This window comes from Hemitrygon akajei, chromosome 2, assembly GCF_048418815.1.
Source record: "Hemitrygon akajei chromosome 2, sHemAka1.3, whole genome shotgun sequence".
NCBI lineage: Eukaryota > Metazoa > Chordata > Chondrichthyes > Myliobatiformes > Dasyatidae > Hemitrygon > Hemitrygon akajei.
Genome location: NC_133125.1, coordinates 164626645 through 164651027, shown reverse-complemented (window position 1 = coordinate 164651027; position 24383 = coordinate 164626645). Strand labels below are relative to the sequence as shown.

Below are 24383 nucleotides of genomic sequence, written 5' to 3'. Positions count from 1 at the left end.
GGGGAGAGGGAGGAGGGGGACTAGGGTAGAGGGCGGAGGAAAGCTTGAAACAAGAAATGTCCCGATCGTCCAGCCGCATCGATGATGGCACCGGCCCTCTCTCCTCCCACCCCACAGATGCTACTCGGGACGATAAATTCTCCAGATGCTAGAAATCTAAGCAACACACACACACACACACACAAATGCTGGAGGCAGTCAGTAGGCCAGGCAGCTTCTCATCCCCAGTCCTGATGAAGGATCTCAGCCCTCTAACATCTTGTAGAGTCACCGGCCACACTGAGTCTTTCAGTTGCCGAATGGCCAGGTCGCAGGGTAAATTGATTGACAGGAGGAAACAATTGATTGACTGAGCCTCCAATCAAGACAGCTATGGGCGGAATTAATGAAGGTGATTGGCTAAAGGTCTCGTCATTGCTATTTAGGCTCAATGAATCTTGCCACTCGCCTGTGTTGTTACGGGATTGGAGCTTGCGTCACACTCTTCTCCTATCATTGAAGGGCCCGGTGCCACCGTGTCTCGTGATTGGCTGCGCGAAAGTCCGCGGGGCCTGGGCGGGGTGACTGCGATTGACCGCTGTTGCTTCTTTCCGACGTTGTTGCAAAGATGGCTACGTTAGTGGACGGCATTTCACAGCTGGTCTTGGACGTGACCTGCTCTCTCTGTCAGGCTATCTTCGTCGATCCCGTGGAGCTGGAATGCGAGCATTATTTCTGCCGGTAATTCCTGGGGGAGGTGGGCCCGGGACGAGGAACAGTGGGGGAATTGGTGCGATGCAAGATCTGGAGCGAGTGAGAGAGCTGGACGGGAAGATCTGGAAAGGGAATCAGAGAGACCAGAGTTTGAGATTATGAGGTGCTGTGGAAGGGAAGAGACTGATACCAGCTGAAGTTAGAAATGGAGAAACTACGGACTGAGGTAGTGGGGAGTGATGATGTGGGGGGGGGGGGTTGATGCTGGGCCGTGAAAGGGGGCGTGTTCTTGGGGAAAGATTATTGTAGAGTGCCTCGGGACTGGGATGGTGAGAAGGAAGCGGAGTCCAGGGGCTAGAGTGAGGAGAGCGGAGGATGGAGTGACTATCTCGGCGGAAATGGGTTGTAGAGAGGCAGGTTAATTGGTTTGTCATTGTCTGTAGACAAGTCAAGTCACTTTTATTGTCATTTTGACCATAACTGCTGGTACGGTATACCGTAAAAATGAGACAACGTTTTTCAGGACATGACACAGTACAAAAACTAGACTGAACTACTTAAAAAAAAAACTTAGAAAGCTACACTAGACTACAGACCTACACAGGACTACATACAGTGCAGGCATTACAATAAATAATCAATAGGGCAAGGTGTCAGTCCAGGCTCTGGGAATTGAGGAGTCTGATAGCTTATGTATGGACATCAGAGTGGTATTAAAGAAAACAATAGAGTTGTGGAATATATTCTTACGTTGCAAAGAAAGTGCAGTGTAGCTGGACAAATAAAGTGCAAGGATTGTGAAGAACGTTGAGGTGATGTCTGTTCAGGAGTCTCATAGCAGCAAAACAGAAGCTGTTCTTGAACCTGATGATACACATTCTTGGTCTTGTGTATTTTCTCCCCACTCCCATTGGGTAGAAGAGAGAATGACCAGGGTTAGAGGAGTTATCGATTATGTTGGCTGCATTTTCCAGGCGGCAGAACGTATAAATAATGGAGTTAGTGGAAGGGAGGGGGGTTTGCGTGATGAACTAGACAGCATTCATAACTCTGCAATTTCTTGCAGTCTTCTGCAGAACAGTTACTATCCCAATCTGACCGTGTAGCAGGGCTGGGGTCGCAGAAAGGGATTGGAGTCAGGATGGGATGGAGAATGCAGAGAGAACAGAGTGCTGTGGCTGGGGACAGGTGGTTCTGGGGTGGAGGCAATATGAGACGAGACACTGGGGAGTGAGTGGGTGTGGGTGTAGGGATATTGGAAGATAGCACAGGGTGGAGCCATCTCACAGAGGAGAGATGGGGTTACCAGAAGTGAGACTAGGGTTAGAATAGAGAGGGAGAAGCTGTGGGTTGGTGGAACCATTAAGGACCACCGGTAGGTTAGAGGCTTAAAGGAAGTAGAGAGACGAAGATTAGAGGTTCTATGATAGACATATCACAGGCTGAGCTTGGGGGATTTTAACACGTTTGTTTAGGGGCAACATCTTCAAAGTTCAAAGTAAGTTAGTTATTATCAGTACATACAATCCTGAGATTCTTTTTCCTGCAGCTATACTTTGCAAATCCATAGAATAGTAACTGTAAACAGGATCGATGAAAGATCATGTGGAACATAGAAGACAACAAGCTGTGCACGTGCAAATATAAATAAATGTCAAGAGCATGAATAACAAGATAAGGAGTACTTAAAGTGTGATCATTGGTATTGGGAACATCTCAATAGCTGAGTGCAGTTATCCTCTTTTGTTCAAAAGCCTGATGGTTGAGGGGCAGTAACTGTCCTTGAACCAGGTGGTGCAAGTCCTGTAGCTCTTGTACTTCCTACCTGATGGTAGCAGCAAGGTATGAGCATGGCCTGGGTGGTGAGGGTAGTTGATGATGGATGGTGAGTATCTGCAGGTTGTTGTGTTATTACAGATTTGTGAGGGGTTTTGTAGCAGCTTTGAATGAAGTTATTGTGCTACATCTAGATTTATCGCTAGCTTTGCAAAAGCCACAAGTTTGGTAGACAGAGGGTTGGTGATCTGTGATAAATTTGAGGGGAAATTCAGATGTTTGGATGAAGTATTTTCAAGCCATAATTGGAGGAGGGAGTGAATTCAGATTCAAATTCCAACTGAACAACTTGAGAAGTTTAGCAGATAGATTTTAGGTTTGCACCAGGAAATGATCATTGGACATGCCATTTTATTGCAAAATAGAAAGTGTGGCTTCTGTATCTTCCTTTTTGTAACATTAGGTATCCCTTTACATCTTATGAGAGTAGTTCAGGGTAGGGTTGATGAGTTGTGTGTATGCTATGTTGGTGCTGGAAGTGTGACACTTTGCGCAATCCTTGCTAATTTGCTTTGACGCAAATGACACGTATGTTTCAATGTACACGTAACAATCTCTTTTCTGGCTTCTTCCCCCTTCCTTTCCAGTCCTGATGAAGGGTCTTGGCCCAAAATGTTGTCTCTTATTATCCTTGGATGCCGCCTGCCATGCTGAGCTCCTCCACCATTTTGTGTTCAGTGCTCTGGATTTCCAGCATCTGCAGAATCTCTTGAGTTTAATCTTTTACCTTATCTCAATCCGGTGTCCGCAGGGAATGCATCACCAGACATTGGGAAGAGCAGGGTCAGCACGTTTGTGGCCTGTGCTCAGACATCTCGCCCACTGGCATCTTGAGGAGTAACCGCAAGCTCTCGAACATCGTGGCGACGATCTGCCGGGAGCAGGTGCGGCTAGGGGACAGCATCCCACCTCACCACTGCTGCCCAGAGCACCGGAAGAAAATGGAACGGTTCTGCATCACAGACTGTGAGGTGATTTGCCTGGACTGCCGCGATTCAAGGAAGCACTTGCACCACGATGTCCTCAACGTGCAAGAGGCTGCTGAAGAGTTCAAGGTACAGGGAGTCATCGTCCTACCTCTGTCAGTTTCTCAGTCTCCTTCCAGCTGCGGCTGCTCCCATTGCTCTTGCCAACGGTGAATCAGACAGATTTTTAAAATTTAGAAACACAGCACAGAACACGCTCTGGTGGCCCAATAAGCCACTCCCCCGGCAACCTAGCTATTAAACACGAGCCTAATCACAGGACAGTCTACATTGACCGATTAACCTGCTAACCGGTGTGTTTTTGGATCGTGGGAGGAAACTGGAGAACCCAGAGGAAACCCGCACAGTCACGGGGGAGGACATACTAACTCCTTTCAGATGGCTCCAAATTGAATTCCAAACTCTGACACCCTGAGCTGCACTGTTACTCTATACAAACTTGCACACCCCCTCTTCCCCCCCCCCCCCACAACCCCCAGGACTAGAGGATATAGGTTGAGGGGAGAGATTTAACAGGAACTGGAGGGTGGAACTCTTGGACAGGTATAAGGATAGAAAAGGATTAGGGCCAAGTTTCCAGACTTGGGGTCCAGGGACAGTTTGCGTAATGGTCTGTGGCATAATCATGTGAGGGTATGGGCCAAACACGGACCAATCAGAGTTAGGATGGGTCAATGAGCCTGCTTCCTTTACTGTATGACTTCCTCCTTCCTTCTTGCACCTGAATGATGGAATGAAATCCTTTCTTTTATTATTTTCTAAGCTGTTGTTATAAGGAGGGAGTTGATCGGCAAGATTTATTCTCGCCTGGGCGTAGGATGCTGAAGGGTAACCTCGTAGTGGTTTATAAGATTATGAGGAGCATAGATAGGAGAGAGGTAGTCTGTCCACCAGGCACAAGTTGTAAGTGTGAAGGGGAAAATTGATAGGAATCTAAGGGGTAAGTTTTCACACAAAGGGCACAAATGGCAGGAACCTTTATTACATTTCACTTGATATCAAAGTATGCAACTCTGAGATTATTCTTCTTCAGATAGCCATGAAAACCAGGGGGGGGGAATGGAAAAAGAATGGTAACACAATCACCAACCCCCCCCCCAGCTGAAACGCAACAAGAACATAGACTCCCAAATACCTCTCTCCTCACACAAAAAAAACAAAAACACAAGTGCATCGACCTCTAAACCCCCTCACCCCGCACAAAATACAGAAAGAACATTGACCCCCAAATCCCCTTCTCTTCACACAAAAAAACGAGAAAGAAGGGGCGAAAATACAGAATATAAAAAACCAGAAGACTGAATAAAAGTTTGCAGTCTGTAGTCAAAGTCCATATCCATATCTAAACATATTAAAACCTCGGAAACATCCTTCAGACATGGCTGCAGACCGTACAGGCTCCCCTCTCTGGCAGCAGAGCGATCCACCAGCTATCAGAAGGCAGGCAGCAACGCGCACCCTCCACGTTCGCCTCAATGATTCAATCCTCCTCGTTGCTTTAATCAGTAAAATGGAGTTGAACAAAACATAAATTATAAGGAAAAAACATAATTAGAGCAAAGAAACCAAGTCCATTGTAGTGCAGAGTGACTAAAGTGGTTGTTGTGTTGCTAGGTAGTGATAATGGTTGTGCTGGTTAGTTCAGGAACTGAACGGTTGAAGGGAAGTAGCTGTTCCTGAACCTGGTGGTGTGGGACTTCAGGTTTCTGTACCTCCTGCTTGAAAGTAGCTGTGATAAGATGGCATAGCCCAGAGAGTGGGGTTCTTTGATGATGGATGTTGCCTTCTCAAGATGCATGAGGAGAGGAAAGAAAAGGAAGAGGAAGCAATTCAATTATTTGCAACTAGTATCACTTCCTTACTTGCTGCCCACCATTGTGATAGTAGCACAATAGTGGGGAACAAGCAAGGAAGGTCATACAAAGTGAAAACAGTAACAGTGCGGAACAAAGTGTTAGAGTTCCAGGGATAGTGAAGTGCTGATAGATCATTAAGGTGGAAGGCCATAAACGAGGTAGATTCAGGCCAAGACTCCAGCTTATCGTACAAGAGGTCCTTTCAATAGCTTTATAACAGCAGGACAGAACCTGTCCTCTTAGAAAACTTCAGTGGAACCAAACAATGAATCCAATGCATTTATTTTATCCACAAACTCAACGCTTTTGACCAAGAGAATTTCTAAGCGCTGGTATCTGAATGGGAGAGTTCCATTCGCCAGGGCTAATGCGGTTCCTTTTCCCAGCGGGAAAGAAAATCACATTTTGTTTGAACACCATGCATCTGTATGCTCTCTGATATCTTAATCCTGTAACTTAGGAACAACTTCAGAAGTCTGTGACTAAACTGCAAGCCATGATTGATAAACGCAAGCTGGCAAAAAGCAAGTATGAAAGTTTACTGGAGGATATCTCGGTAAGTAACTTTGTCTTGTTTATGTGGAACTCGTGTTGTACAGAATTCTCTTGAGCACGTTATTGTTTAAAAGCATCTTTGCACAAAAAAAGCATGAATTTGGTTGATAACCCCAAGCTAAGTCAAGTTTATTGTCATGTGTGCAGGTATGGTGAGGTACTATACAAGCAAAACTTAGGTACGTAGGTACAGGTAACATACTCGTGCCTGGGTGTATAGAAAAAAAAATCTGTGTCAAACAAGACATTAGTACAAAAAATATAACCAGAGACGAGACAATGGAAGTACAAGACCTGGTCTATAGTGCTTTATGTGGAATTTGGTTAAAAGAGCCAATGGGGATAAGCTAGTTCAGGAAAAGTCCACACAGACCTTCTCATTGAGTGAGACTGCTCACTGATATCAAAAGGGATGTGACTTGGTGGTGATCTCTCCTGGATTGGAAGGTTGAGAGATCAGAGGTTGGCGTGCAGCTCGGCTCGACGCTGATACTGTAGTGTTGGTCTTTCGGATGAGCTGTTGAGTTGGGGCCCTGTTTGCTTGCTCAACTGTAACATAGAAACAGGCTCACGGGTTTGGTGAGAAGGACAGCAGACACTGACTACGAGTAAGCATTTATCTACAATCATTTAAAAAACAAATTGAACAACTTTTCAAGTTCCTCCAAGTTACACAAACTTCAAGGCTGAAGGACATCAAATAGATATTTAGCTAAAAGTGCTTGCAGAGCATACTTTCCTGATTGTTCTGTGAGGCATCCCCCGGGAATCCCTCGCTCGTATTTCTCCTATAACCCTCCAAGGGGTTTGGAACTGTGGCGCCCAAGCCAACCAATGGGAAAGCGCAACCGCAGTTTATAAACGCACCAATCAACAGCCAGCATGGCGAAAGCAGCTTTCAACTTGCAAGCAAGCCACACCCCCACACTACACTCAACTCAGCCTAAAGATACCAGTGATTCCTGATGAGTTTTAACTCCAACTAGGAGGTTTCACGTTCCCTTCCACTGAGACTGAGCGTAGAACAGTACAACACAGAAACAGCACCAAATATGATGCCATTTTAAATAATCCCATCTCTCTGCAAGTGTCTGTAAACCCCCCCCCCCATTCCGTATCTCTCCATGTTCCTGTCTAAAATGCCTCTTAAACGTTGCTGTCATATTAGCTTCCAGCACCTCCCTCGTCAGGTTCTACCAAACACCGACCCCTCCCTGTATAGAAACACAAGCTTGCAAATCTCCTTTAATTTTTCACCCTCTTGCTTCAGATTTGTGCCTTCTCGTATTTGGCTTTTTTAACCTTGTGAAAAAGACCCTACCCTTCCTATGCCTCTCATAATTTTATATGCATTTATAAAGTCATCCCCTCGTCCTCTGAGAAAACAATCTTGTCAAACCATTCCTGATTGCTATATACCCAAAGTGCTGGAGGGGCTCGGGCAGTATCCAAGAAAGGGAATAAAGAGTTGCTGTTCAAGTTGAAGCCCTTCATCAGGACAGGAGGAAGGGGGCAGAAGCCAGAATAAGATGGGGGAGGGAAGGTGTAAAAGCTAGTGGGGGTTAGGTGAGACCAGGTGAGTGGAGGGCTGGGTGGGAGAGAGGGATAAAGATAGAAAGCTGTGAGGTGATAAGTGGAAAAGGGCTGAAGAAGAAGGAATCTAAGCAAGGACAGTGGAACATGGATGAAAGGGAAGGAGAGGGAGAACGAGGAATGATAACAGCAGGGTGAGGAGAAAAGAAGGGGTGAAAGGGTAACAAGAATGGGGGGGAGGGTAGAGAGGAGTTAATGGAAGTTAAACTGATGTTCATACCAACAGGTTGGAGGCTCCCCAGGTGAAATATGAGGCCTCTATCTGAATGTGGCCTCATCAAGGCAGTAGAGAAGGCTGCAGACTGACATGCTGGAATGGGAACGGGAAGCCAAATTGAAATGGATGGCCACTGGGAGATCCTGCCTTTTGTGGTGATCAGAGTTATAAGAAAGTATCTGTTCCTGGACCTGATGGTGTGGGACTTCAGGCTTTTGTATCTCCTGCCTGGTGAGAGTAATGAAAAGAAGGCAAGGGCCTAGATGGTGGAGACACTTACTGAGAGGTGCCAGTGCCCTGAGGCAGCGCCTCCTCCGGAGGTGGTTGAGTGGTGGGGAGGAGCATGCCCATGAACAACTAGGCTGTGTCTACTCCTGGTAAACTATCCCCGAGTGCATCACAGGAATGCCTGCTGCCTCCTGGCACTGAAGAAGTGAGCAACGCAGTAGTACAAGTGTGTCTTGAGCCTTGCTGACCCTATTGACATTGAACACAGAACAGTACAGCACGTCAGACCCTTCGGCCCACAACGTTGTGCCTATCTAATTAAATTAATAATCAAATGGCCATCCTAGCTAATCCCCTCTGCCTACACAATGTCTATATCCTTCCCTTTTACTCACATTTGTGTGCCTATCTAAACATTTCTTGAAATTCTCTAATGTATCTGCCTCTTTCTCTACTCTAGGCAGTGCATTCCTGGTGGCAACACACCACTCTGTTTTAAAATTAAACAGCTTGCCCCTCACATCTCCTTTAAAATTATCCTCTCACTTTAAATGCATACCTTCTTATATTAGCTATTTCAGCCATGGGTAGAAAGAAACTGTCTGTCTGCTCTAAGGGTGTCAACATATTGAAGTAGTTCAAACAACACACACAAAATGCTGGTGGAACACAGCAAGCCAGGCAGCATCTATAAGGAGAAGCACTGTCGACGTTTCAGGCCGAGACCCTTCATCAGGACTAACTGAAAGGAAAGATAGTAAGAGATTTGAAAGTAGTGGGGGGAGGGGGAAATGCGAAATGATAGGAGAAGACCGGAGGGGGTGGGATGAAGCTAAGAGCTGGAAAGGTGATTGGCGAAAGTGATACAGAGCTGGAGAAGGGAAAGGACACTAGTCTCCCCAGTATCCTGCTCTACTGTCAAAAATCCCACTACCAAGCACATCTTTCCCTCCCCCCCTTCTGCTTTTCGCAGGGATCACTCCCTACGCAACTCCCTTGTCCACTCGTTTCCCCCCCCCCCCCCCCCCCAAATCCCTTCCCACCGATCTCCCTCCTGGCACTTATCCTTGTAAGTGGAACAAGTGCCCTTACACTTCCTCCCTCACCACCATTCAGGGCCCCAGACAGTCCTTCCAGGTGAGGCGACACTTCACCTGTGAGTCGGCTGGTGTGGTATACTGAGTCCGGTGCTCCCTGTGTGGCCTTTTATATATTGGTGAGACCCGATGCAGACTGGGAGACCGTTTCGCTGAACACCTACACTCGGTCCGCCAGAAAAAGCAGGATCTCCCAGAGGCCACACATTTTAATTCCACGTCCCATTCCCATTCTGATATGTCTATCCATGGCCTCCTCTATTGTCAAAATGAATCCAAACTCAGGTTGGAGGAACAACACCTTATATACCGGCTGAGTAGCCTCCAACCTGATGGCATGAACATTGACTTCTCTAACTTCCGTTATTGCCCCTCCTCCCCTTCTTACCCCATCCCTGACATATTTAGTTGTTTTTTTTTCTCTCTCTCCACCCATCACACTGCCTGTTCTCCATCTCCCTCTGGCGCTCCCCTCCCCCCTTCTTTCTCCCGAGGCCTCCCGTCCCATGATCCTTTCCCTTCTCCAGCTGTGTATCCCTTTTGCCAATCACCTTTCCAGCTCTTAGCTTCATCTCACCCCCTCCGGTCTTCTCCTATCATTTCGCATTTTCCCCCTCCCCCCACTACTTTCAAATCTCTTACTATCTTTCCTTTTGGTTAGTCCTGACGAAGGGTCTCGGCCTGAAACGTCGACAGTGCTTCTCCTTATAGATGCTGCCTGGCCTGCTGTGTTCCACCAGCATTTTGTGTGTGTTGTTTGAATTTCCAGCATCTGCAGATTTCATCATGTTTGCATATTGATGTAGTTACAAGGAAGGTACGACAGGGGCTGTATTTCATTAGGAGTTTGAAGGGACCTGGTGTGTCACCAACACTAATCACACATTTCTACAGAGAGCATTCTGTTATGAAGGATGAACAACTCTGATGGGCAGAAGGGTGCAGAGTCACCCATGCCCCCCCCCCCCTTTTGGAGAATCGTAAATCGCTACTATTCCAATGCTCTTATCAAGGAAGTGAGAGAGACACAGGAAAGCTGCCAGGGCAGTTGTTATTGATAACAGCTCATGAAAGTTAATGAGAGAGAGAGACAGCTCAGAGATACACAAAGTGGAATGTCTCCTACTAACAAAAGCCATTGATTTACTGCTATTGTCTTTTGGAGAAGGATTGTTTACTTGGTACTGTTCTATTCATTGAAACCCCTCAGGGGACAACCAGAGTGGGCTGGTTTGATGGGTTACATCATCCCAACCTGATTGACACCTGAGACCCCGTGAGTGGGGATAAAAGTGGGGTCTGGGGTAACACCCCTCAGACGCACCAGGAGAAAAGCTAGTGAGCATCAGAACCCCCACGAGACAGGGTGGGAGATCGGAGACCGAACGAAGGGTCGTTAAATTTTAACTCAGTGTTTTGTAGCGAGACCGGTGGGGGCTTGTGTGTGTGTCCACCCTTGCCTGGGTGACGAGTCCACCACGGAAGAACGGTCTAGCTAAAGGACGGAGGGGTCATACGTGAATGGCCACAACAACAACGCATCGACGGATCAAAATCATAAAGGAAGGTTGGCAAGATAATAGCTATTACCGTTCGCGCTCGCTCTCTCTCTCTCTCCAACAATTGAAACACTGCGACCAACAACTACTGCAGCCTGCATGAACTGAACTGAACTTTATATTTCCATCTTTATATTATCCCCTAGACCATATATGTTAAACTCAAGGCCCGCGGGCCAAATCCGGCCCGCGGTGGAATTATCTTTGGCCCGCGAGATAATATCTAATTACTATTAAAGCTGGCCCCAGTAATCGAAGCGCCTATGGCGTATGATATGGCTAATGCTGAGTTTATTCAGGTACCAGGTTTTCAGGGTTTTTAGTGTTTATTCGGCAGTCTTGCTCGGCAGTCTTATTCATAAGAAACGGAATTTGTAAAGTGAAACACTTTGTAGTTATAGCAGAGACTGAGACACATGACAGCAGGCTGAGAAAACGGAGGCAACGAAAGCTGCGTTCGCACGCGTCCGACTGATCCGGCCCGCATGAAGCTGCATTTTGCTCAATCCGGCCCGTGACCTAAAATGAGTTTGACACCCCTGCCCTAGACAACGATAGAGCTTATTTCTTATTGATTATTATTATACCCGCACTTTTAGGTTTAGTATTGCTGACGTATATTATCTGTATATTTGCATTGATATTATTTTTGCATATTTTTACTAATAAATATTGTTGAAAATAGTATCACCAGACTCCAACAGACACTTCTATCTTTGCTGGTAAGACACCCAGTTACGGGGTTCGTAACAATTCTAACTGGCTAAATTACCTTCTGGTATGGGTGGGCCACCGCACAGGATCAGAATAAGCTGCAGAAAGTTGTAAACTCAATCAGCTCCATCGTGGACACTAGTCTCCCCAGTATCCAGCACACCTTCAGAGTGATGCCTCGAAAAGGCAGTATCTGTCAATAAGGACCCTCGTCACCCAGGACATGCCGTCTGCTCACTGCTACAGAAGCTTGAAGGTGCATACTCAACAATTCAGGCACAGCTTCTACCCCTTGCCATCAGCTTTCTGAATGGATATTGAAGCCATGAACACTACCTCACTACTATTTTCCCTCTTCTCACACTACTTATTTAACTTTTTAAATATGTATACTTGCTGCAATTTAGTTTTTATTATTTATTGCAAAGTACTATGACTGCATAATAACAAAAGTCACAATATATGCCAGTGATATTAATTCTGATTTTATGCCTCTTGTAATCTATCAGGTCCCCACCTCAGCCTCCGCCGCTCCAGAGAAACCAACCCAAGTTTGTCCAGACTCTCATTATAGCCCATGCCCTCTAATCCAGGCAGCATCCTGATATTAATTTCTGTTTCTACCTATACCTAGGATATGATGCAGAATGTCACGGAGAGCATCAAGAAGAGCTTCGAACAGCTTCACAGTTTCCTGTACAAGGAGGAGTCTGCTCTGCTACAGCAGCTAAAAGCCGAGGTTAACCTACAGAGCACCCAGCTGCAAGAGAAGATCGATCAGATCCCCAAAGACTTGTCTTCGCTGGACGCCAGCATCAAGGCAGTACAGAAGGAAATAGGCCTGCAGGACAACGTTGATTTCCTACTGGTAATTCAGCTTCCACTTTCCTTTTCTTCCTTATGAAGCTCGGCTGGAAACTCGCCCATCTTTCGCCAAACACTACTCAAACTCAAACATAATTACGATTTTCCTCTCAGCTCTCAGCTGGGGGATGCAATTGCCTGAGACCTAATTAAACTCTGTATGCATGTCACCTTGTAAAGCTTTTGGGAAGAAATCTAAAATAAGAGGACCATTACTAATAACTCCAGAGTAAGGGGAGAAAGCTGTGAAGGGTTAGATTAACACTTCCCTCTTGATAATTGTAAGACATGCGCGCACAAGAAGCAGGAAGTCAGCAAGTCGGGCAGCGTCTATGGAGAGGAATGAACATTCGGACATTCAGGACTGGAAAGGAAGGGGGCAGAAGCCAGAATAGAAGGTGGGAGGGAGGAAGGAGTGAGGAGGTGAGGGGGAAGTTGAGAGGGTGATAGAGGGGGTATGAAGGAAGGGTCTGCAAGGGGATAAGTTATAGAACATTACACCACACTACAGGCCCTTCGGTCCCCAAGCTGACCATTTAACCTACTTCAGAATCAGAATCAGGTTTATTATCACCGGCATGTGACATGAAATTTGTTAACTTAGCAGCAGCAGTTCAATGCAATACATAATATAGAAGAGAAAAAAATAAAGTAAAAAATAATAATAACTAAGTAAATCAATTACAGTATATGTATATTGAATAGATTAAAAAAACGTGCAAAAAAACCAGAAATATTGAAAAAAATGAGAAAGTGTCAAAGGTTCAATGTCCATTTAGGAATCGGATGGCAGAGGGGAAGAAGCTGTTCCTGAGTGTGTGCCTTCAGGCTCCTGTACCTCCTACCTGATGGGAACAGTGAGAAAAGGGCATGCCCTGGGTGCTGGAGGTCCTTAGTAATGGATGCTGCCTTTCTGATACTTCCATACTCCCCTTTTACATAGCCCTCCATTCTTCTGTCGTCCATGTGCCTATTTAAGAGTCTCGGAAATGCCCCTGATGTATCTGCCTCGACCGCATCCCTGGCAGTGGCTTTCATGCACTCACCACCCTGTGTTTTTAAAAAAAGTGTCTCTGACATCCCGCCTATGTGAAAAGAAAAACAACAAAAAGACAGCAGATGCTTGGAGTCTGAAATAAAAAAACAAAATGCTGGTGATACTCCTAAGGTTTGGCAGCATATGTGGGAAAGGAAACAGCATTAAGGTGCCAGTCATGATTCTCTGACGAAACATAAACATCTGAAACATAAACAATTTCTCTCTCCTCACAGCATTTCCTTTTCTAACCCAGCAAGGAATGGTGTGAGTGAGGGAGAAGCTGTATTTGTATTAAAACCATAAGACACGGGAGCAAGATTAGGCTGTTCAGCTGGTTGAGTCTGTTTTGCCATTCGATCGTGGCTGATTTACTTTCTCTCTCAACCCCATAGTCCTGTTTGCTCCTCAGGGAAATCTAGGTAAATAAAAAAAGGAGAAAGGTGAAGTGATTTGATAGAGCAAGTGGGAAGAGGACTGTGTGGACAATAAACTTTGACACTTGGAGGCACAAGCGACTGCAGACAGTGCACTTGGGGCATTATAAGGAGCGCTGAAAATAAAACAGCAGGTCAGGTAGCACCAGCTGTAGAGGAAAGAAACGTCATTTGTCCATTCCCTCCATAAATCGACTTTCTTCAGCACTCCTTGTGCAACATCAGCGTGTGTTGGGTCCCCATGAATAACTTGTACAGCATACCACAACAAACCAGATGTGTGGTTTTCATTACCTTTCTGGGAAAGATGTGGTTGAACTGGGAAGCGTGCAGAAAAGGTTTACCAGGATGCTGCCGAGGGCTAAAGGGAGGAGTTATAGGGAGAGATTGGCCAAGCCAAGTCTTTATTCCTTGGAACGTAGAATAAGGAGTACTCCACATTCAATCTAACTTCCCTCCTCCATAGCCCATACCCTCTAATTTTCTTGCATCCATTTGCCCAAGAGTCCCTATTGTATCAGTGTCTACCACCACCCCTGTAATCCAGACACTTGTCACTCTCAGTGTAGAATAAAAAAAAAACCTTGCCTCTGACATCTCCCTTAAACTTTCCTCCAGTCACCGTAGAAGAATATCTGGGACCTGAGGGGCAGTTTTTCCTAAGAAGGTGGTAAGTGCATTGGAACGAGTTGCTAGAGGAAGTGGTTGAGGCAGGTACAATTGTATCTTTAAGAAGCACTTGGATAGGTCCACTTTGAGGGATATGGACAGGAAATTGGGACTAGTCATGTGGGCACTGTGCTGCCCATGCCTGTATTGCTCTTTGAAAGCAGAAGTCTTCATCAAGGGGTGTGATAGTGTGGTTAAGTTCCAGTATTAGCAGCCACATCATTCATCACGCATCCAAATACAACAGGTTTGTGTCCACCAGTGCTGCTGAGGAGCCAAATATTGAATAGCTAACTCCACCTGGAATTTGAAGAGGGGAAAATTTACAGTAACAATAGTCACAATGCTACGGAATTGTCATTTTAAAAGCCCATCTGATGTTCTAATCTGCCCTCCAGCCCTAAGATTTAATTCCAGACCCACACTTGGTTTTTCATTGTCACTTGTACTAAGGTCTAATGATCAACTTTGTTTTGCATGCCATCCACACAGGTTATTTTGTCACATCAGTGCATTGACGTAGCACAAGGGGAAACAATAACAACACAGAATACAGTGTTCTAGGTACAGAGAAAGTGCAGCCAGGCAGACAACAAAAAACCAAGACCATTATGGGGTAGATTGTGAAGGCAGAAGTCTGTCTTATTGTACAAGAAGTCCATTCACTTGTCTTGTGACAGCCAGATTGAAGCTGCCCTTCAACCTGGTGCTTTCGGGCTTTGGTATCTTCTACCTATTGGGGGGGGGGGGGGGGGAGTGAAGAGAAAACGTCTGGGGTGGGAGGGTTCTTTGATTACGTCAGTTGCTTTACTGAATCAATTTATGACTCCTGCTCCACTAATGTGACTCACTCTTAATTATCATCACAGTTCAGGGGCAGCAGGGGTGGACAATAAATATTGTTGGTACCAGCAATGTCCACGTCCTGTCAGCATCAAAGAAAAGAGGCATGAAATTCCTCCACATTGACTTTGCTTGATCATGAAAAATACTGTGTTTGTATTTGTATTCCAATAACTTCTTTTGTTTTTGCAGAATCTAAAAGAAACACAGAAAAGGTAATTAATTTTAGCTCCATCTTGCCACAAATAGTGACATTGTAGATGTGAGTTCAGTTAGGTAGTTTTCACGGCCTTTTTCTCAGCTCGTAATGCAGGGATGTTATGGAGGGCAAGTAGAAAGTAGTCTGAAAGGGAATCTAAATTTTGTGGTGCAAGGTGTAGAATTGAAGTTTGTTCATAACAGACAGACAGTCCTTCTTCCCCCCCCCCCCCACAATTGTTTTTTTTGTATTTATTGGTCATTCCTGTAAGCAGATCAGTATCATTGCTTTTCTGTAGAAGATCCCCAAATCCCCGCCAGCCTATTAAATCTGCAGTTACATTACCAGCAGTGGTATAACTCTCATTCCCTTCAAAGATGGCCGGCTGTGGCAATCAATCTGAAGGAATAATGTTTTAATTTGTATTGCAATTGGTTTATGATTGTCACCGATACCCAAGGTACCTGTTTTGCACACCATCCATGCAGATCATTTCATTAAGGCATTGTGGAGTAGAAGAGAAAAGCATTAACGGAATGCAGAATGAATTGTTACTGTTACAGAGAAGCTGCAGTTCAGGCAGACAAGGTGCAAGGCCGTGACGAAGTAGACTGGAAGATCCAGAGCCCTCCTTATTGTACAAGAGGTCGTTCAACAGCAGGATAGGAACTGTCCTTCAGTCTTGGTAGTATGTGCTTTCAGGTTTTTTTTAATCCCGTGTTTGATGGGAGGGGGTAGAAGAGAGTGGGAGGGGTCTTTGGATTTGTTGGGATTTTTTTTGAATCAGTGAGAAGTGTAAGCAAAATTGTTGAAATTGGAGGGATCTAGTTTCTGCTGAACCGTGGCCACAATTTTGTGCAATTTGTTGCAGCCTTTCGGAGAGCAGATGCCCTACAAACCTTCGATGCATCAGGATAGAATGCTATATGTAGTGCATCGATTAAAAATTGGTGAGGGTCCATGGGTCCACATACAGAATTTCTTCATCTTATGAGGAAGCAATAAATGTTCCCAAGTGGTTCACCATTACAAGTGTAGCTTTTAATTTATTTTTTGTGTGGGGTGGGGAGGAGGGAATGGGATGCAGCAGCATCACGGGCATATAGCATCAGACACTAAACATACACTGGAGAAACATGCACTCAGTGGCTGCTGTACCTAGTAACACACTGGGTGTATGTTTGTGGTCTTCTGCTGCTGTAGCCCATCCATCTCAAGGTTAGACATGTGCATTCAGTGATGTTCTGCACACCACTGTTGTAACTTGTGCTTATTTGGGTTACTGTCACCTTGAACCAATCTGCCATTCTCCTCTGATCTCTCTCATCTTTTTACCCATAGAACTGCCACTCACTGGATTTTATTTTTAATTGTGTACCACTCTCTGTAAACACCAGAGATCTGTTGTGCATGAAAATCCTAGGAGAGCAGCAGTTTCTGAGATACAACCTTGTTTCTTACCAACAACCATTCCTTGGCCATTTCTTCCCCATTCTGATGTTTGGTCTGAACAACAGCTGAACCTCTTGACCATGTCTGCATGCTTTTACACACTGAGTTGCTGCCACATGATTGGCTGATCAGATATTTGCATCAACAAGTAGGTGTACCTAATAAGTTAAACAGTGAAGGTCAGGACACAGAAAGGACCGAGAGGAGTGCTGCCTAAAAGGAGAGCAGGTACCTTCAAGGACAGTATTCCTGCAGGTCAGAGGAAAGGAAATTAAATATTGCAGGCGCTGAAAGCACTGGAGAAGTCTGGCATGTTTTTATTAACTTAATGGCTTTCTTGCTCCTGTGACTAGTGGTGTTCCACCAGGTGGGCCTTTTGTAGGTAGGCATTTCTATACACTGTATGAATGAAAATGTGCAAGGCATGGTTGGCAGTATTGCACGTGACATTAAAGTGTGTGGCATCACAGACAGTGAAGGTGGTTGTCAAATATTACAGGGGACCCTTGATCAGCTGGGTCAGTGCTGAGGAATGGTAAATGGCGTGCAATTCAGGTGCAGGTTAAGACCTACAAGTATCTGGGAGTACAGTTAGACGAGAAGCTAGACTGGACTGCCAACACAGATGCCTTGTGCAGGAAGGCACAGAGTCGACTGTACTTCCTTAGAAGGTTGGCGTCATTCAATGTCTGTAGTGAGATGCTGAAGATGTTCTATAGGTCAGTTGTGGAGAGCGCCCTCTTCTTTGTGGTGGCGTGCTGGGGAGGCAGCATTAAGAAGAGGGATGCCTCACGTCTTAATAAGCTGGTAAGGAAGGCGGACTCTGTCGTGGGCAAAGTACTGGAGAGTATAACATCGGTAGCTGAGCGAAGGGCGCTGAGTAGGCTACGGTCAATTATGGAAAACCCTGAACATCCTCTACATAGCACCATCCAGAGACAGAGAAGCAGTTTCAGCGACAGGTTGCTATCGATGCAATGCTCCTCAGACAGGATGAAGAGGTCAATACTCCCCAATGCCATTAGGCTTTACAATTCAACCGCCAGGAGTAAGATATGTTAAAGTGCCGGGGTTGATTGTATTTAATGTATTTAAGTAAACTACTTAAGAACTTTTTAAAAGCTATTATTAATGCTTTTTGAGAGAGTGATTTAGATGCATATCATATTTTTACTGAGTTAAGTATTGTATGTAATTAGTTTTGCTACAACAAGTGTATGGGACATTGGAAAAAATGTTGAATTTCCCCATGGGGATGAATAAAGTATCTATCTATCTATCTATTCAGGTAAGCGCAAAGTTTTGCGTTGTAGGAAGTCAAACTGGGGTACGACTTGCAGAATGAGCAGTAGGGCACTAGGAATCATTGTAGAACTGAAGAGCCTAGGAGCATAACTACTCGCCTCCCTGAAAGTGGTGTCACAGGTAGCCAGGACGGTGAAGAAGTTGGTCTTTGGGCTCCTGGGATGTAGTGTTTTAACGACAGAGATTAGCTTTATTACTTAGAAACATAGAAAACCTACAGCACAATACAGGCCCTTCAGCCCACAAAGCTGTGCGGAACATCCTTACCTTGGAAATTACCCGGGGTTACCCATAGGCCTCTATTTTTCTGAGCTCCATGTACCTATCCAGGAGTCTCTTAAAAGATCCTATCATAGCCGCCTCCACCACCGTAGCTGGCAGTACTCACCACTCTCTGTGTTTAAAAGAAACTTAACCCCTGACATCTCCTCTGTACCTACTTCCAAGCACCTTAAAACTGTGCCCTCTCATGCTAGCCATTTCAGCCCTGGTCTCTGACTATCCACACAATCAATGCCTCTCATCTTATACACCTCTATCAGGTCACCTCTCATCCTCCGTCGCTCCAAGGAGCGAAAAGGTTCACTCAACCTATTCTCATAAGGTGTGCTCCTCAATTCAGGTAACGTCCTTGAAAATCTCCTCTGCACCCTTTCTGTGGTTTCCACATCCTTCCTGTAGTGAGGCGACCAGAACCAGCACCCCAAGAACCCTCTGATCCTCCACACTGCCAAGAGTCTTACCATTAATACTATATTCTGCCATCATATTTGACCTACCAAAATGAACCACTTCACACTTATCTGGGTTGAACTCCATCTGCCATTTTTCAGCCCAGTTTTGCATCCTAGCAATGTTCCACTGTAACCTCTGACAGCCCTCCACATTACTCACAACACCAGCAAATTTATCATCAGCAAATTTACTAACCCATCCCTCCACTTCCTCATCCAGGTCATTTATAAAAATCACTGAGAGTTAGGGGTACCCGAACAAATCCCTGAGGCACAACACTGGTCACCAACCTCCATGCAGAATATGACCCGTCTACAACCACTCGTTGCCTTCTGTGGGCAAGCCAGTTCTGGATCCACAAAGCAATGTCCCCTTGTAGCTTATGACTCCTTACTTTCTCAATAAGCCTTGCATGGGGTACCTTGTAAAATGTCTTGCTGAAATCCATATACATTACATCTACTGCTCTACTTTCATCAATGTGTTTAGTCACATCCTCAAAAAATTCAATCAGGCTTATAAGGCACGACCTGCCTTTGACAAAGCCATGCTGACTATTCCTAATCATATTAAGCTTCTCCATACGTTCATAAATCCTACCTCTCGGGATCTTTTCCATCAACTGAAGTAAGACTCATTGGTCTATAATTTGCTGGGCTATCTCAACTCCCTTTCTTGAATATGGGAACAACATCTGCAACCCTCCAATCTGCTGGAACCTCTCCCGTCCTCATTGATGATGCAAACATTATCGCCAGAGGCTCAGAAATCTTCTCCCTCAGCTCCCACAATAGCCTAGAGTACATCTCGTCCAGTCCCGGTGACTCATCCAACTTGATGTTTTCCAAAAGTTCCAGCACATCCTTTTTCATAATATCTACATGCTCAAGCATTTCAGTCTGCTGTAAGTCATCCCTATAATCGCCAAGATCCTTTTCCGTGGTGAGTACTGAAGCAAAGTATTCATTAAGTACCTCTGCTATTTCCTCCAGTTCCATACACACTTTCCCACTGTCACAATTGATAAGTCCTATTCTTTCACGTCTTATCCTCTTGCTGTTCACATACTTGTAGAATGCATTGGGGGTTTTCCTTAATCCTGTCCGCCAAGACATTCTCATGGTCCCTTCTGGGTCTCCTTATTTCATTCTTAAGCTCCTTCCTGCTAGCCTTATAATCTTCTAGATCTCTATCATTACCTAGTTTTTTGAACCTTTCGTAAGCTCTTCTTCTTCTTGACTAGATTTACAACAGCCTTTGTACACCACGGTTCCTGTACCCTGCCATCCTTACCGTCTCATTGGAACGTTCCTATGCAGAACTCCACGCAAATATCCCTGAATATTTGCCACATTTCTTCCATATATTTCCCTGAGAACATCTGTTCCCAATTTATGTTTCCAAGTTCCTGCCTGATAGCCTCATATTTCCCCTTACTCCAATTAAACACTTTACTAACTTGTCTGTTCCTATCCCTCTCCAATGCTATGGTAAAGAAAATAGAATCACTATCTCCAAAATGCTCTCCCACTGAGAGATCTGACACCTGACCAGGGTCATTTCTCAACACAGATCAAGTACAGCCTCTCCTCTTGTAGGCTTATCTACATATTGTGTCAAGAAACCTTCCTGAACACACCTAACAAACTCCACCCTATCTTAACCCCTCGCTCTAGGAAGGTGACAATCAATATTTGGAAATCTCTGACCACGACAACCCTGTTGTTATTACACCTTTCCAGAATTTGTCACCCTATCTGCTCCTCGATGTCCCTGTTACTATAGGGTGGTCTATATAAAAAAAAACAGTAGTTATTGACCCCTTCCTGTTCCTAACATCCACCCACAGAGACTCCGTAGACAATCCCTCCTTAACTTCCTCCTTTTCTGCAGCCATGACACAATCTCTGATCAACAGTGTCACGCCCCCACCTCTTTTGTCTCCCTCCCTATCCTTTCTGAAACATCTAAAGCCTGGAACTCGAAGTAACTATTCCTGCCCCTGAGCCATCCAAGTCTCTGTAATGGCCACCACTTCATAGCTCCAAGTACTGATCCACGCTCTAAGCTCATCCACTTTGTTCACAATACTCCTTGCGTTAAAATAGACACATCTCAAACCTTCGGTCTGAGCTGCGTCCCTTCTCTATCACCTGCCTATCCTCCCTCTCACACTGTTTCCAACCTTTCTCTATTTCTGAGCCAACCGCCTCTTCCTCTGTCTCATCGGTTCAGTTCCCAACCCCAGCAATTCTAGTTTAAACTCTCCCAAATAGCCTTTGCAAACTTCTCTGCTAGAATATTGGTCCCCCCGGGATTCCAGAGCAACCTGTCCTTTTTTTACAGGTCACTCCTGTCCCAAAAAAGGTCCCAGTGATCCAGAAATCTGAATCCCTGCCCCCTGCTCTAATCCCTCAGCCACGCATTTATGCTACACATCACTCTATTCCTATACTCACTGTCACGTGCCACAGGCGGTAATCCCGAGATCACTATCTTTGCGGTCCTGCTTCTCAACTTCCTTCCTAACTCTCTGTAGTCTGTTTACAGGACTTACTCCCTTTTCCTACCTATGTCATTGGTACCAATATGTACCACGACCTCTGGCTGTTCTCCCTCCCACCGCAGGATATCGTGGACGCGATCTGAAACATCCTGGACCATGGTACTTGGGAGGCGAACTACCATCCGTATTTTCTTTCTTGAATTCACAGAATCGCCTGTCTGGCCCCCTAACTATAGAGTCCTCTGGCACTACTGCCTTCCTCCTCCTTTCCCTACCCTTCTGATCCACAGGGCCAGACTCTGTGCCAGAGGCACAGCCACTGTTGCTTCCCCCCCCCCCCCCCCAACAGTACTCAAGCAGGAGTACTTATTGTCAAGGGGTACAGCCACAGGGGTACTCTCTAGCCTCTGACTTCTGCCCTTCCCTCTCCTGACTGTTACCCACTTATCTGTCTCCCGTGGCCCCGGTGTGACTATCTGCCTATAGGTCCCCTCTATCACCTCCTCACTCTCCCTGACCAAACAAAGGTCATTGAGCTGCAGCTCCAGTTCCCTAACACGGTCCCTAAGGAGCTGCAGCTCGATGCACCTGGCGCAGATGTGGCCATCCGGGAGGCTGGAAGTCTCCATGACTTCCTACGTCTGACACCAAGCACAGAACACTGGCCTCACACACACACTTCCTGTCTGTACTCTACACGGTTAACCTACCTTGCCTCAACCCGTTAACGCCTGTCCCGTTGAACCAGGCCTCCCTACCCTTGTCTCCCTCTACTCCATCGCCAGCTCCTCTGGCGCCCGCTCTATAAAGCTGTCTCCTTTTAAACTCTTCTAACTGGCTGATGTCCACATGCTTGCACAGTCGTGCCCTGATCAAACTGCTGAAGAAATATTTGCCACACATACTGTACACTGGAAAGTGTCATTTGCATCATCGCTGAGCAGTGTTCTGGGGCCAGCCAGCAAGTGTTGCTGTGCTTTAGGCCGCAAAAAAAACATGCCCACAACTTACTTATCCTAATATGTACGTCTTTGGAATGTGAGAGGAAACCGGAGCATCTAGAGGAAACCCACAGGGTCATTGGGAGAACATACAATCTCCTCACAGGAATCAAGTGCTGATCAGTGATCCCTCGCTCTGTAAAGTGACTGCACTAACCACAGTGCTACCATATTCCCAAGTTAAGAGGCTTGGCCACCTGTAGTAAAGTTTTCCAAATGTGTTACATGACACAGCAGTCTGTTTGCTGGAAAATGGGTTGAATTAAGAAAAACAGATTCTAGACACTTTACTAGAGGAGGGATGAGTTCCTAGAAGCTGAGATCCACGCTCAAAGGGAGAAAAATATTAGAAGGTACAGGACTGTTGCAGTGGCATGAATTTGCAAGCATCACTGGCACAAAGTATCTTCCTGATCTCGTCCATGCCACTCTTGAGTCTGGTTCAAAAGGTCATGGAAATGTGAGTCAGGTACTGCGAGGAAGTGCCCGTTGCCAAGGGTGCCGATCTTCAGATCAGGCATTAAGTTGAGGCTCTTCATCTATAGATATTTGGCAAAATTGGAGGATGAGCTCCTAGAATCCAGACCTCCATACTTCCCTCACCCAGTGCAATGAGAGAGATGTCAAGATTTAGAACATAGAACAGTACAGGCCTTTCGGCCCACGATGTTGCATTAAGCTTTTTACCTGCTCTAAGATCAATCTAGCCCTTCCATCCCCAGATAGCCCGATACTTTTCTATCATCATTGTGGCTATCTAAGAGTTTCATAAATACCCCTAATCTGTCTGACCCTACCACCACTGCTGGCAGCAGGTTCCATGCATTTACCTCTGCTTTAATAAAAACTACCTATCATCTCCCCTATACTTCCTTCCAATCACTTTAAAATTACATCCCCTCGTTTTGAGATTATTAGTCATACAAAACCAAGATAGGCCCTTCAGCCCTCCTCATCCACACTGACAATTAAGCCTCCCATCAACTGATGTATACAAACTGGCCATCATAGATTTCAGAAAGTAGAGTTTTGGGACATTCTAAAGGCAGAAGGTGGTCTATAAATGGGCTTATCCAGGACTAAAATATTGAACCTCTCCCCTTTGGCACCATAGCGTAGTGGTTGGCGCAATGCTTTATAGAACCAGCACCCAATCTGAAGATCAGGGTTCAATTCCCGCCACTGTCTGTGAGGAGTTTGTACCCTCACACCGTAACTACATCAGTTTCCTCCGGATGCTTCGGTTTCCTCCCACGTTCTAAAGGTTGGGATTAGTAGGTTGTGGGCTTGCCAGAAGCACAGTACCACTTGTGGGCTACCCCAGCACACTGTGTTAGTCATTGACACAAATGATGCATTTCACTGGATGTTTCAATGGACATCCATCAAAGAAAGCTAATCTTTAACCTGTTTTACCATAGGATGGTAGAAAATGATTGCGCAGAAGGAAACTATTTGGCACTCTGAGGAAGTGTTGTGCACCACTTCAGTTAGGAATTGTCAGTAGTAAAATTCAAGCATCTTTGTTTTTCGACTCCCTTGGATCTTTTTGTCAATAAGTTTCAAAGACTTTTATTGCATTGAAATCCACCTCTGTTCCAAAGAAAACACTATAACTTTTCCAATATCCTGTCCTAACCAAAATCCCTGTCCCTGGCAGAGCTCTAGTGATTATGCGACGGATACTTTTTGCAAAATATTTCACTGCCAGTAAATAGTTCCAACTTCTTATTTTCAAATGTAGAACAAAAGTTTTGGTGCCTCCCTTGGAACACGTGGTCATGAAGGTGAAGCCTGAGAACTACCTAGGTCCTCTGCAGTACTGGACTTGGAAAAACATGTTCAAGATCTTAGATCCAGGTGAGTCACTCAGGTAGAAATTTGTCTTTTAGAAATAAACGTCAAGGGTGTAGGTGCACAAGGAGAAGATCATATTATCTTCCTCTTCATCACCAGTACCCCATTTTGAGGAGAATATTAACTTTGGTTCACTGGTTGCTGA

The 24383-nt window shown here is 45.4% G+C and overlaps 1 protein-coding gene and 1 long non-coding RNA gene across 2 annotated transcripts in view; one reads left to right on the top strand and one right to left on the bottom strand.

Annotated features, from left to right (window-relative positions):
• Positions 1–560: 560 nt before the first annotated feature.
• The window catches only part of LOC140717856 (zinc-binding protein A33-like), a 29693-nt gene continuing 5870 nt past the window's right edge, over positions 561–24383 (top strand). Inside the window, exons 1-6 of the mRNA XM_073031578.1 lie at positions 561–720; positions 3281–3584; positions 5832–5927; positions 11969–12202; positions 15376–15398; positions 24126–24241. Of these exons, the coding sequence (XP_072887679.1) occupies positions 608–720; positions 3281–3584; positions 5832–5927; positions 11969–12202; positions 15376–15398; positions 24126–24241 (886 nt within the window). The 5' untranslated portion in view covers positions 561–607. The remainder of the gene's footprint in view (positions 721–3280; positions 3585–5831; positions 5928–11968; positions 12203–15375; positions 15399–24125; positions 24242–24383) is intronic.
• Positions 4880–24383, bottom strand: part of LOC140717883 (uncharacterized) — a 44116-nt gene continuing 24612 nt past the window's right edge. Inside the window, exon 3 of the long non-coding RNA XR_012096637.1 lies at positions 4880–5011. This is a non-coding gene — a long non-coding RNA (uncharacterized lncRNA). The remainder of the gene's footprint in view (positions 5012–24383) is intronic.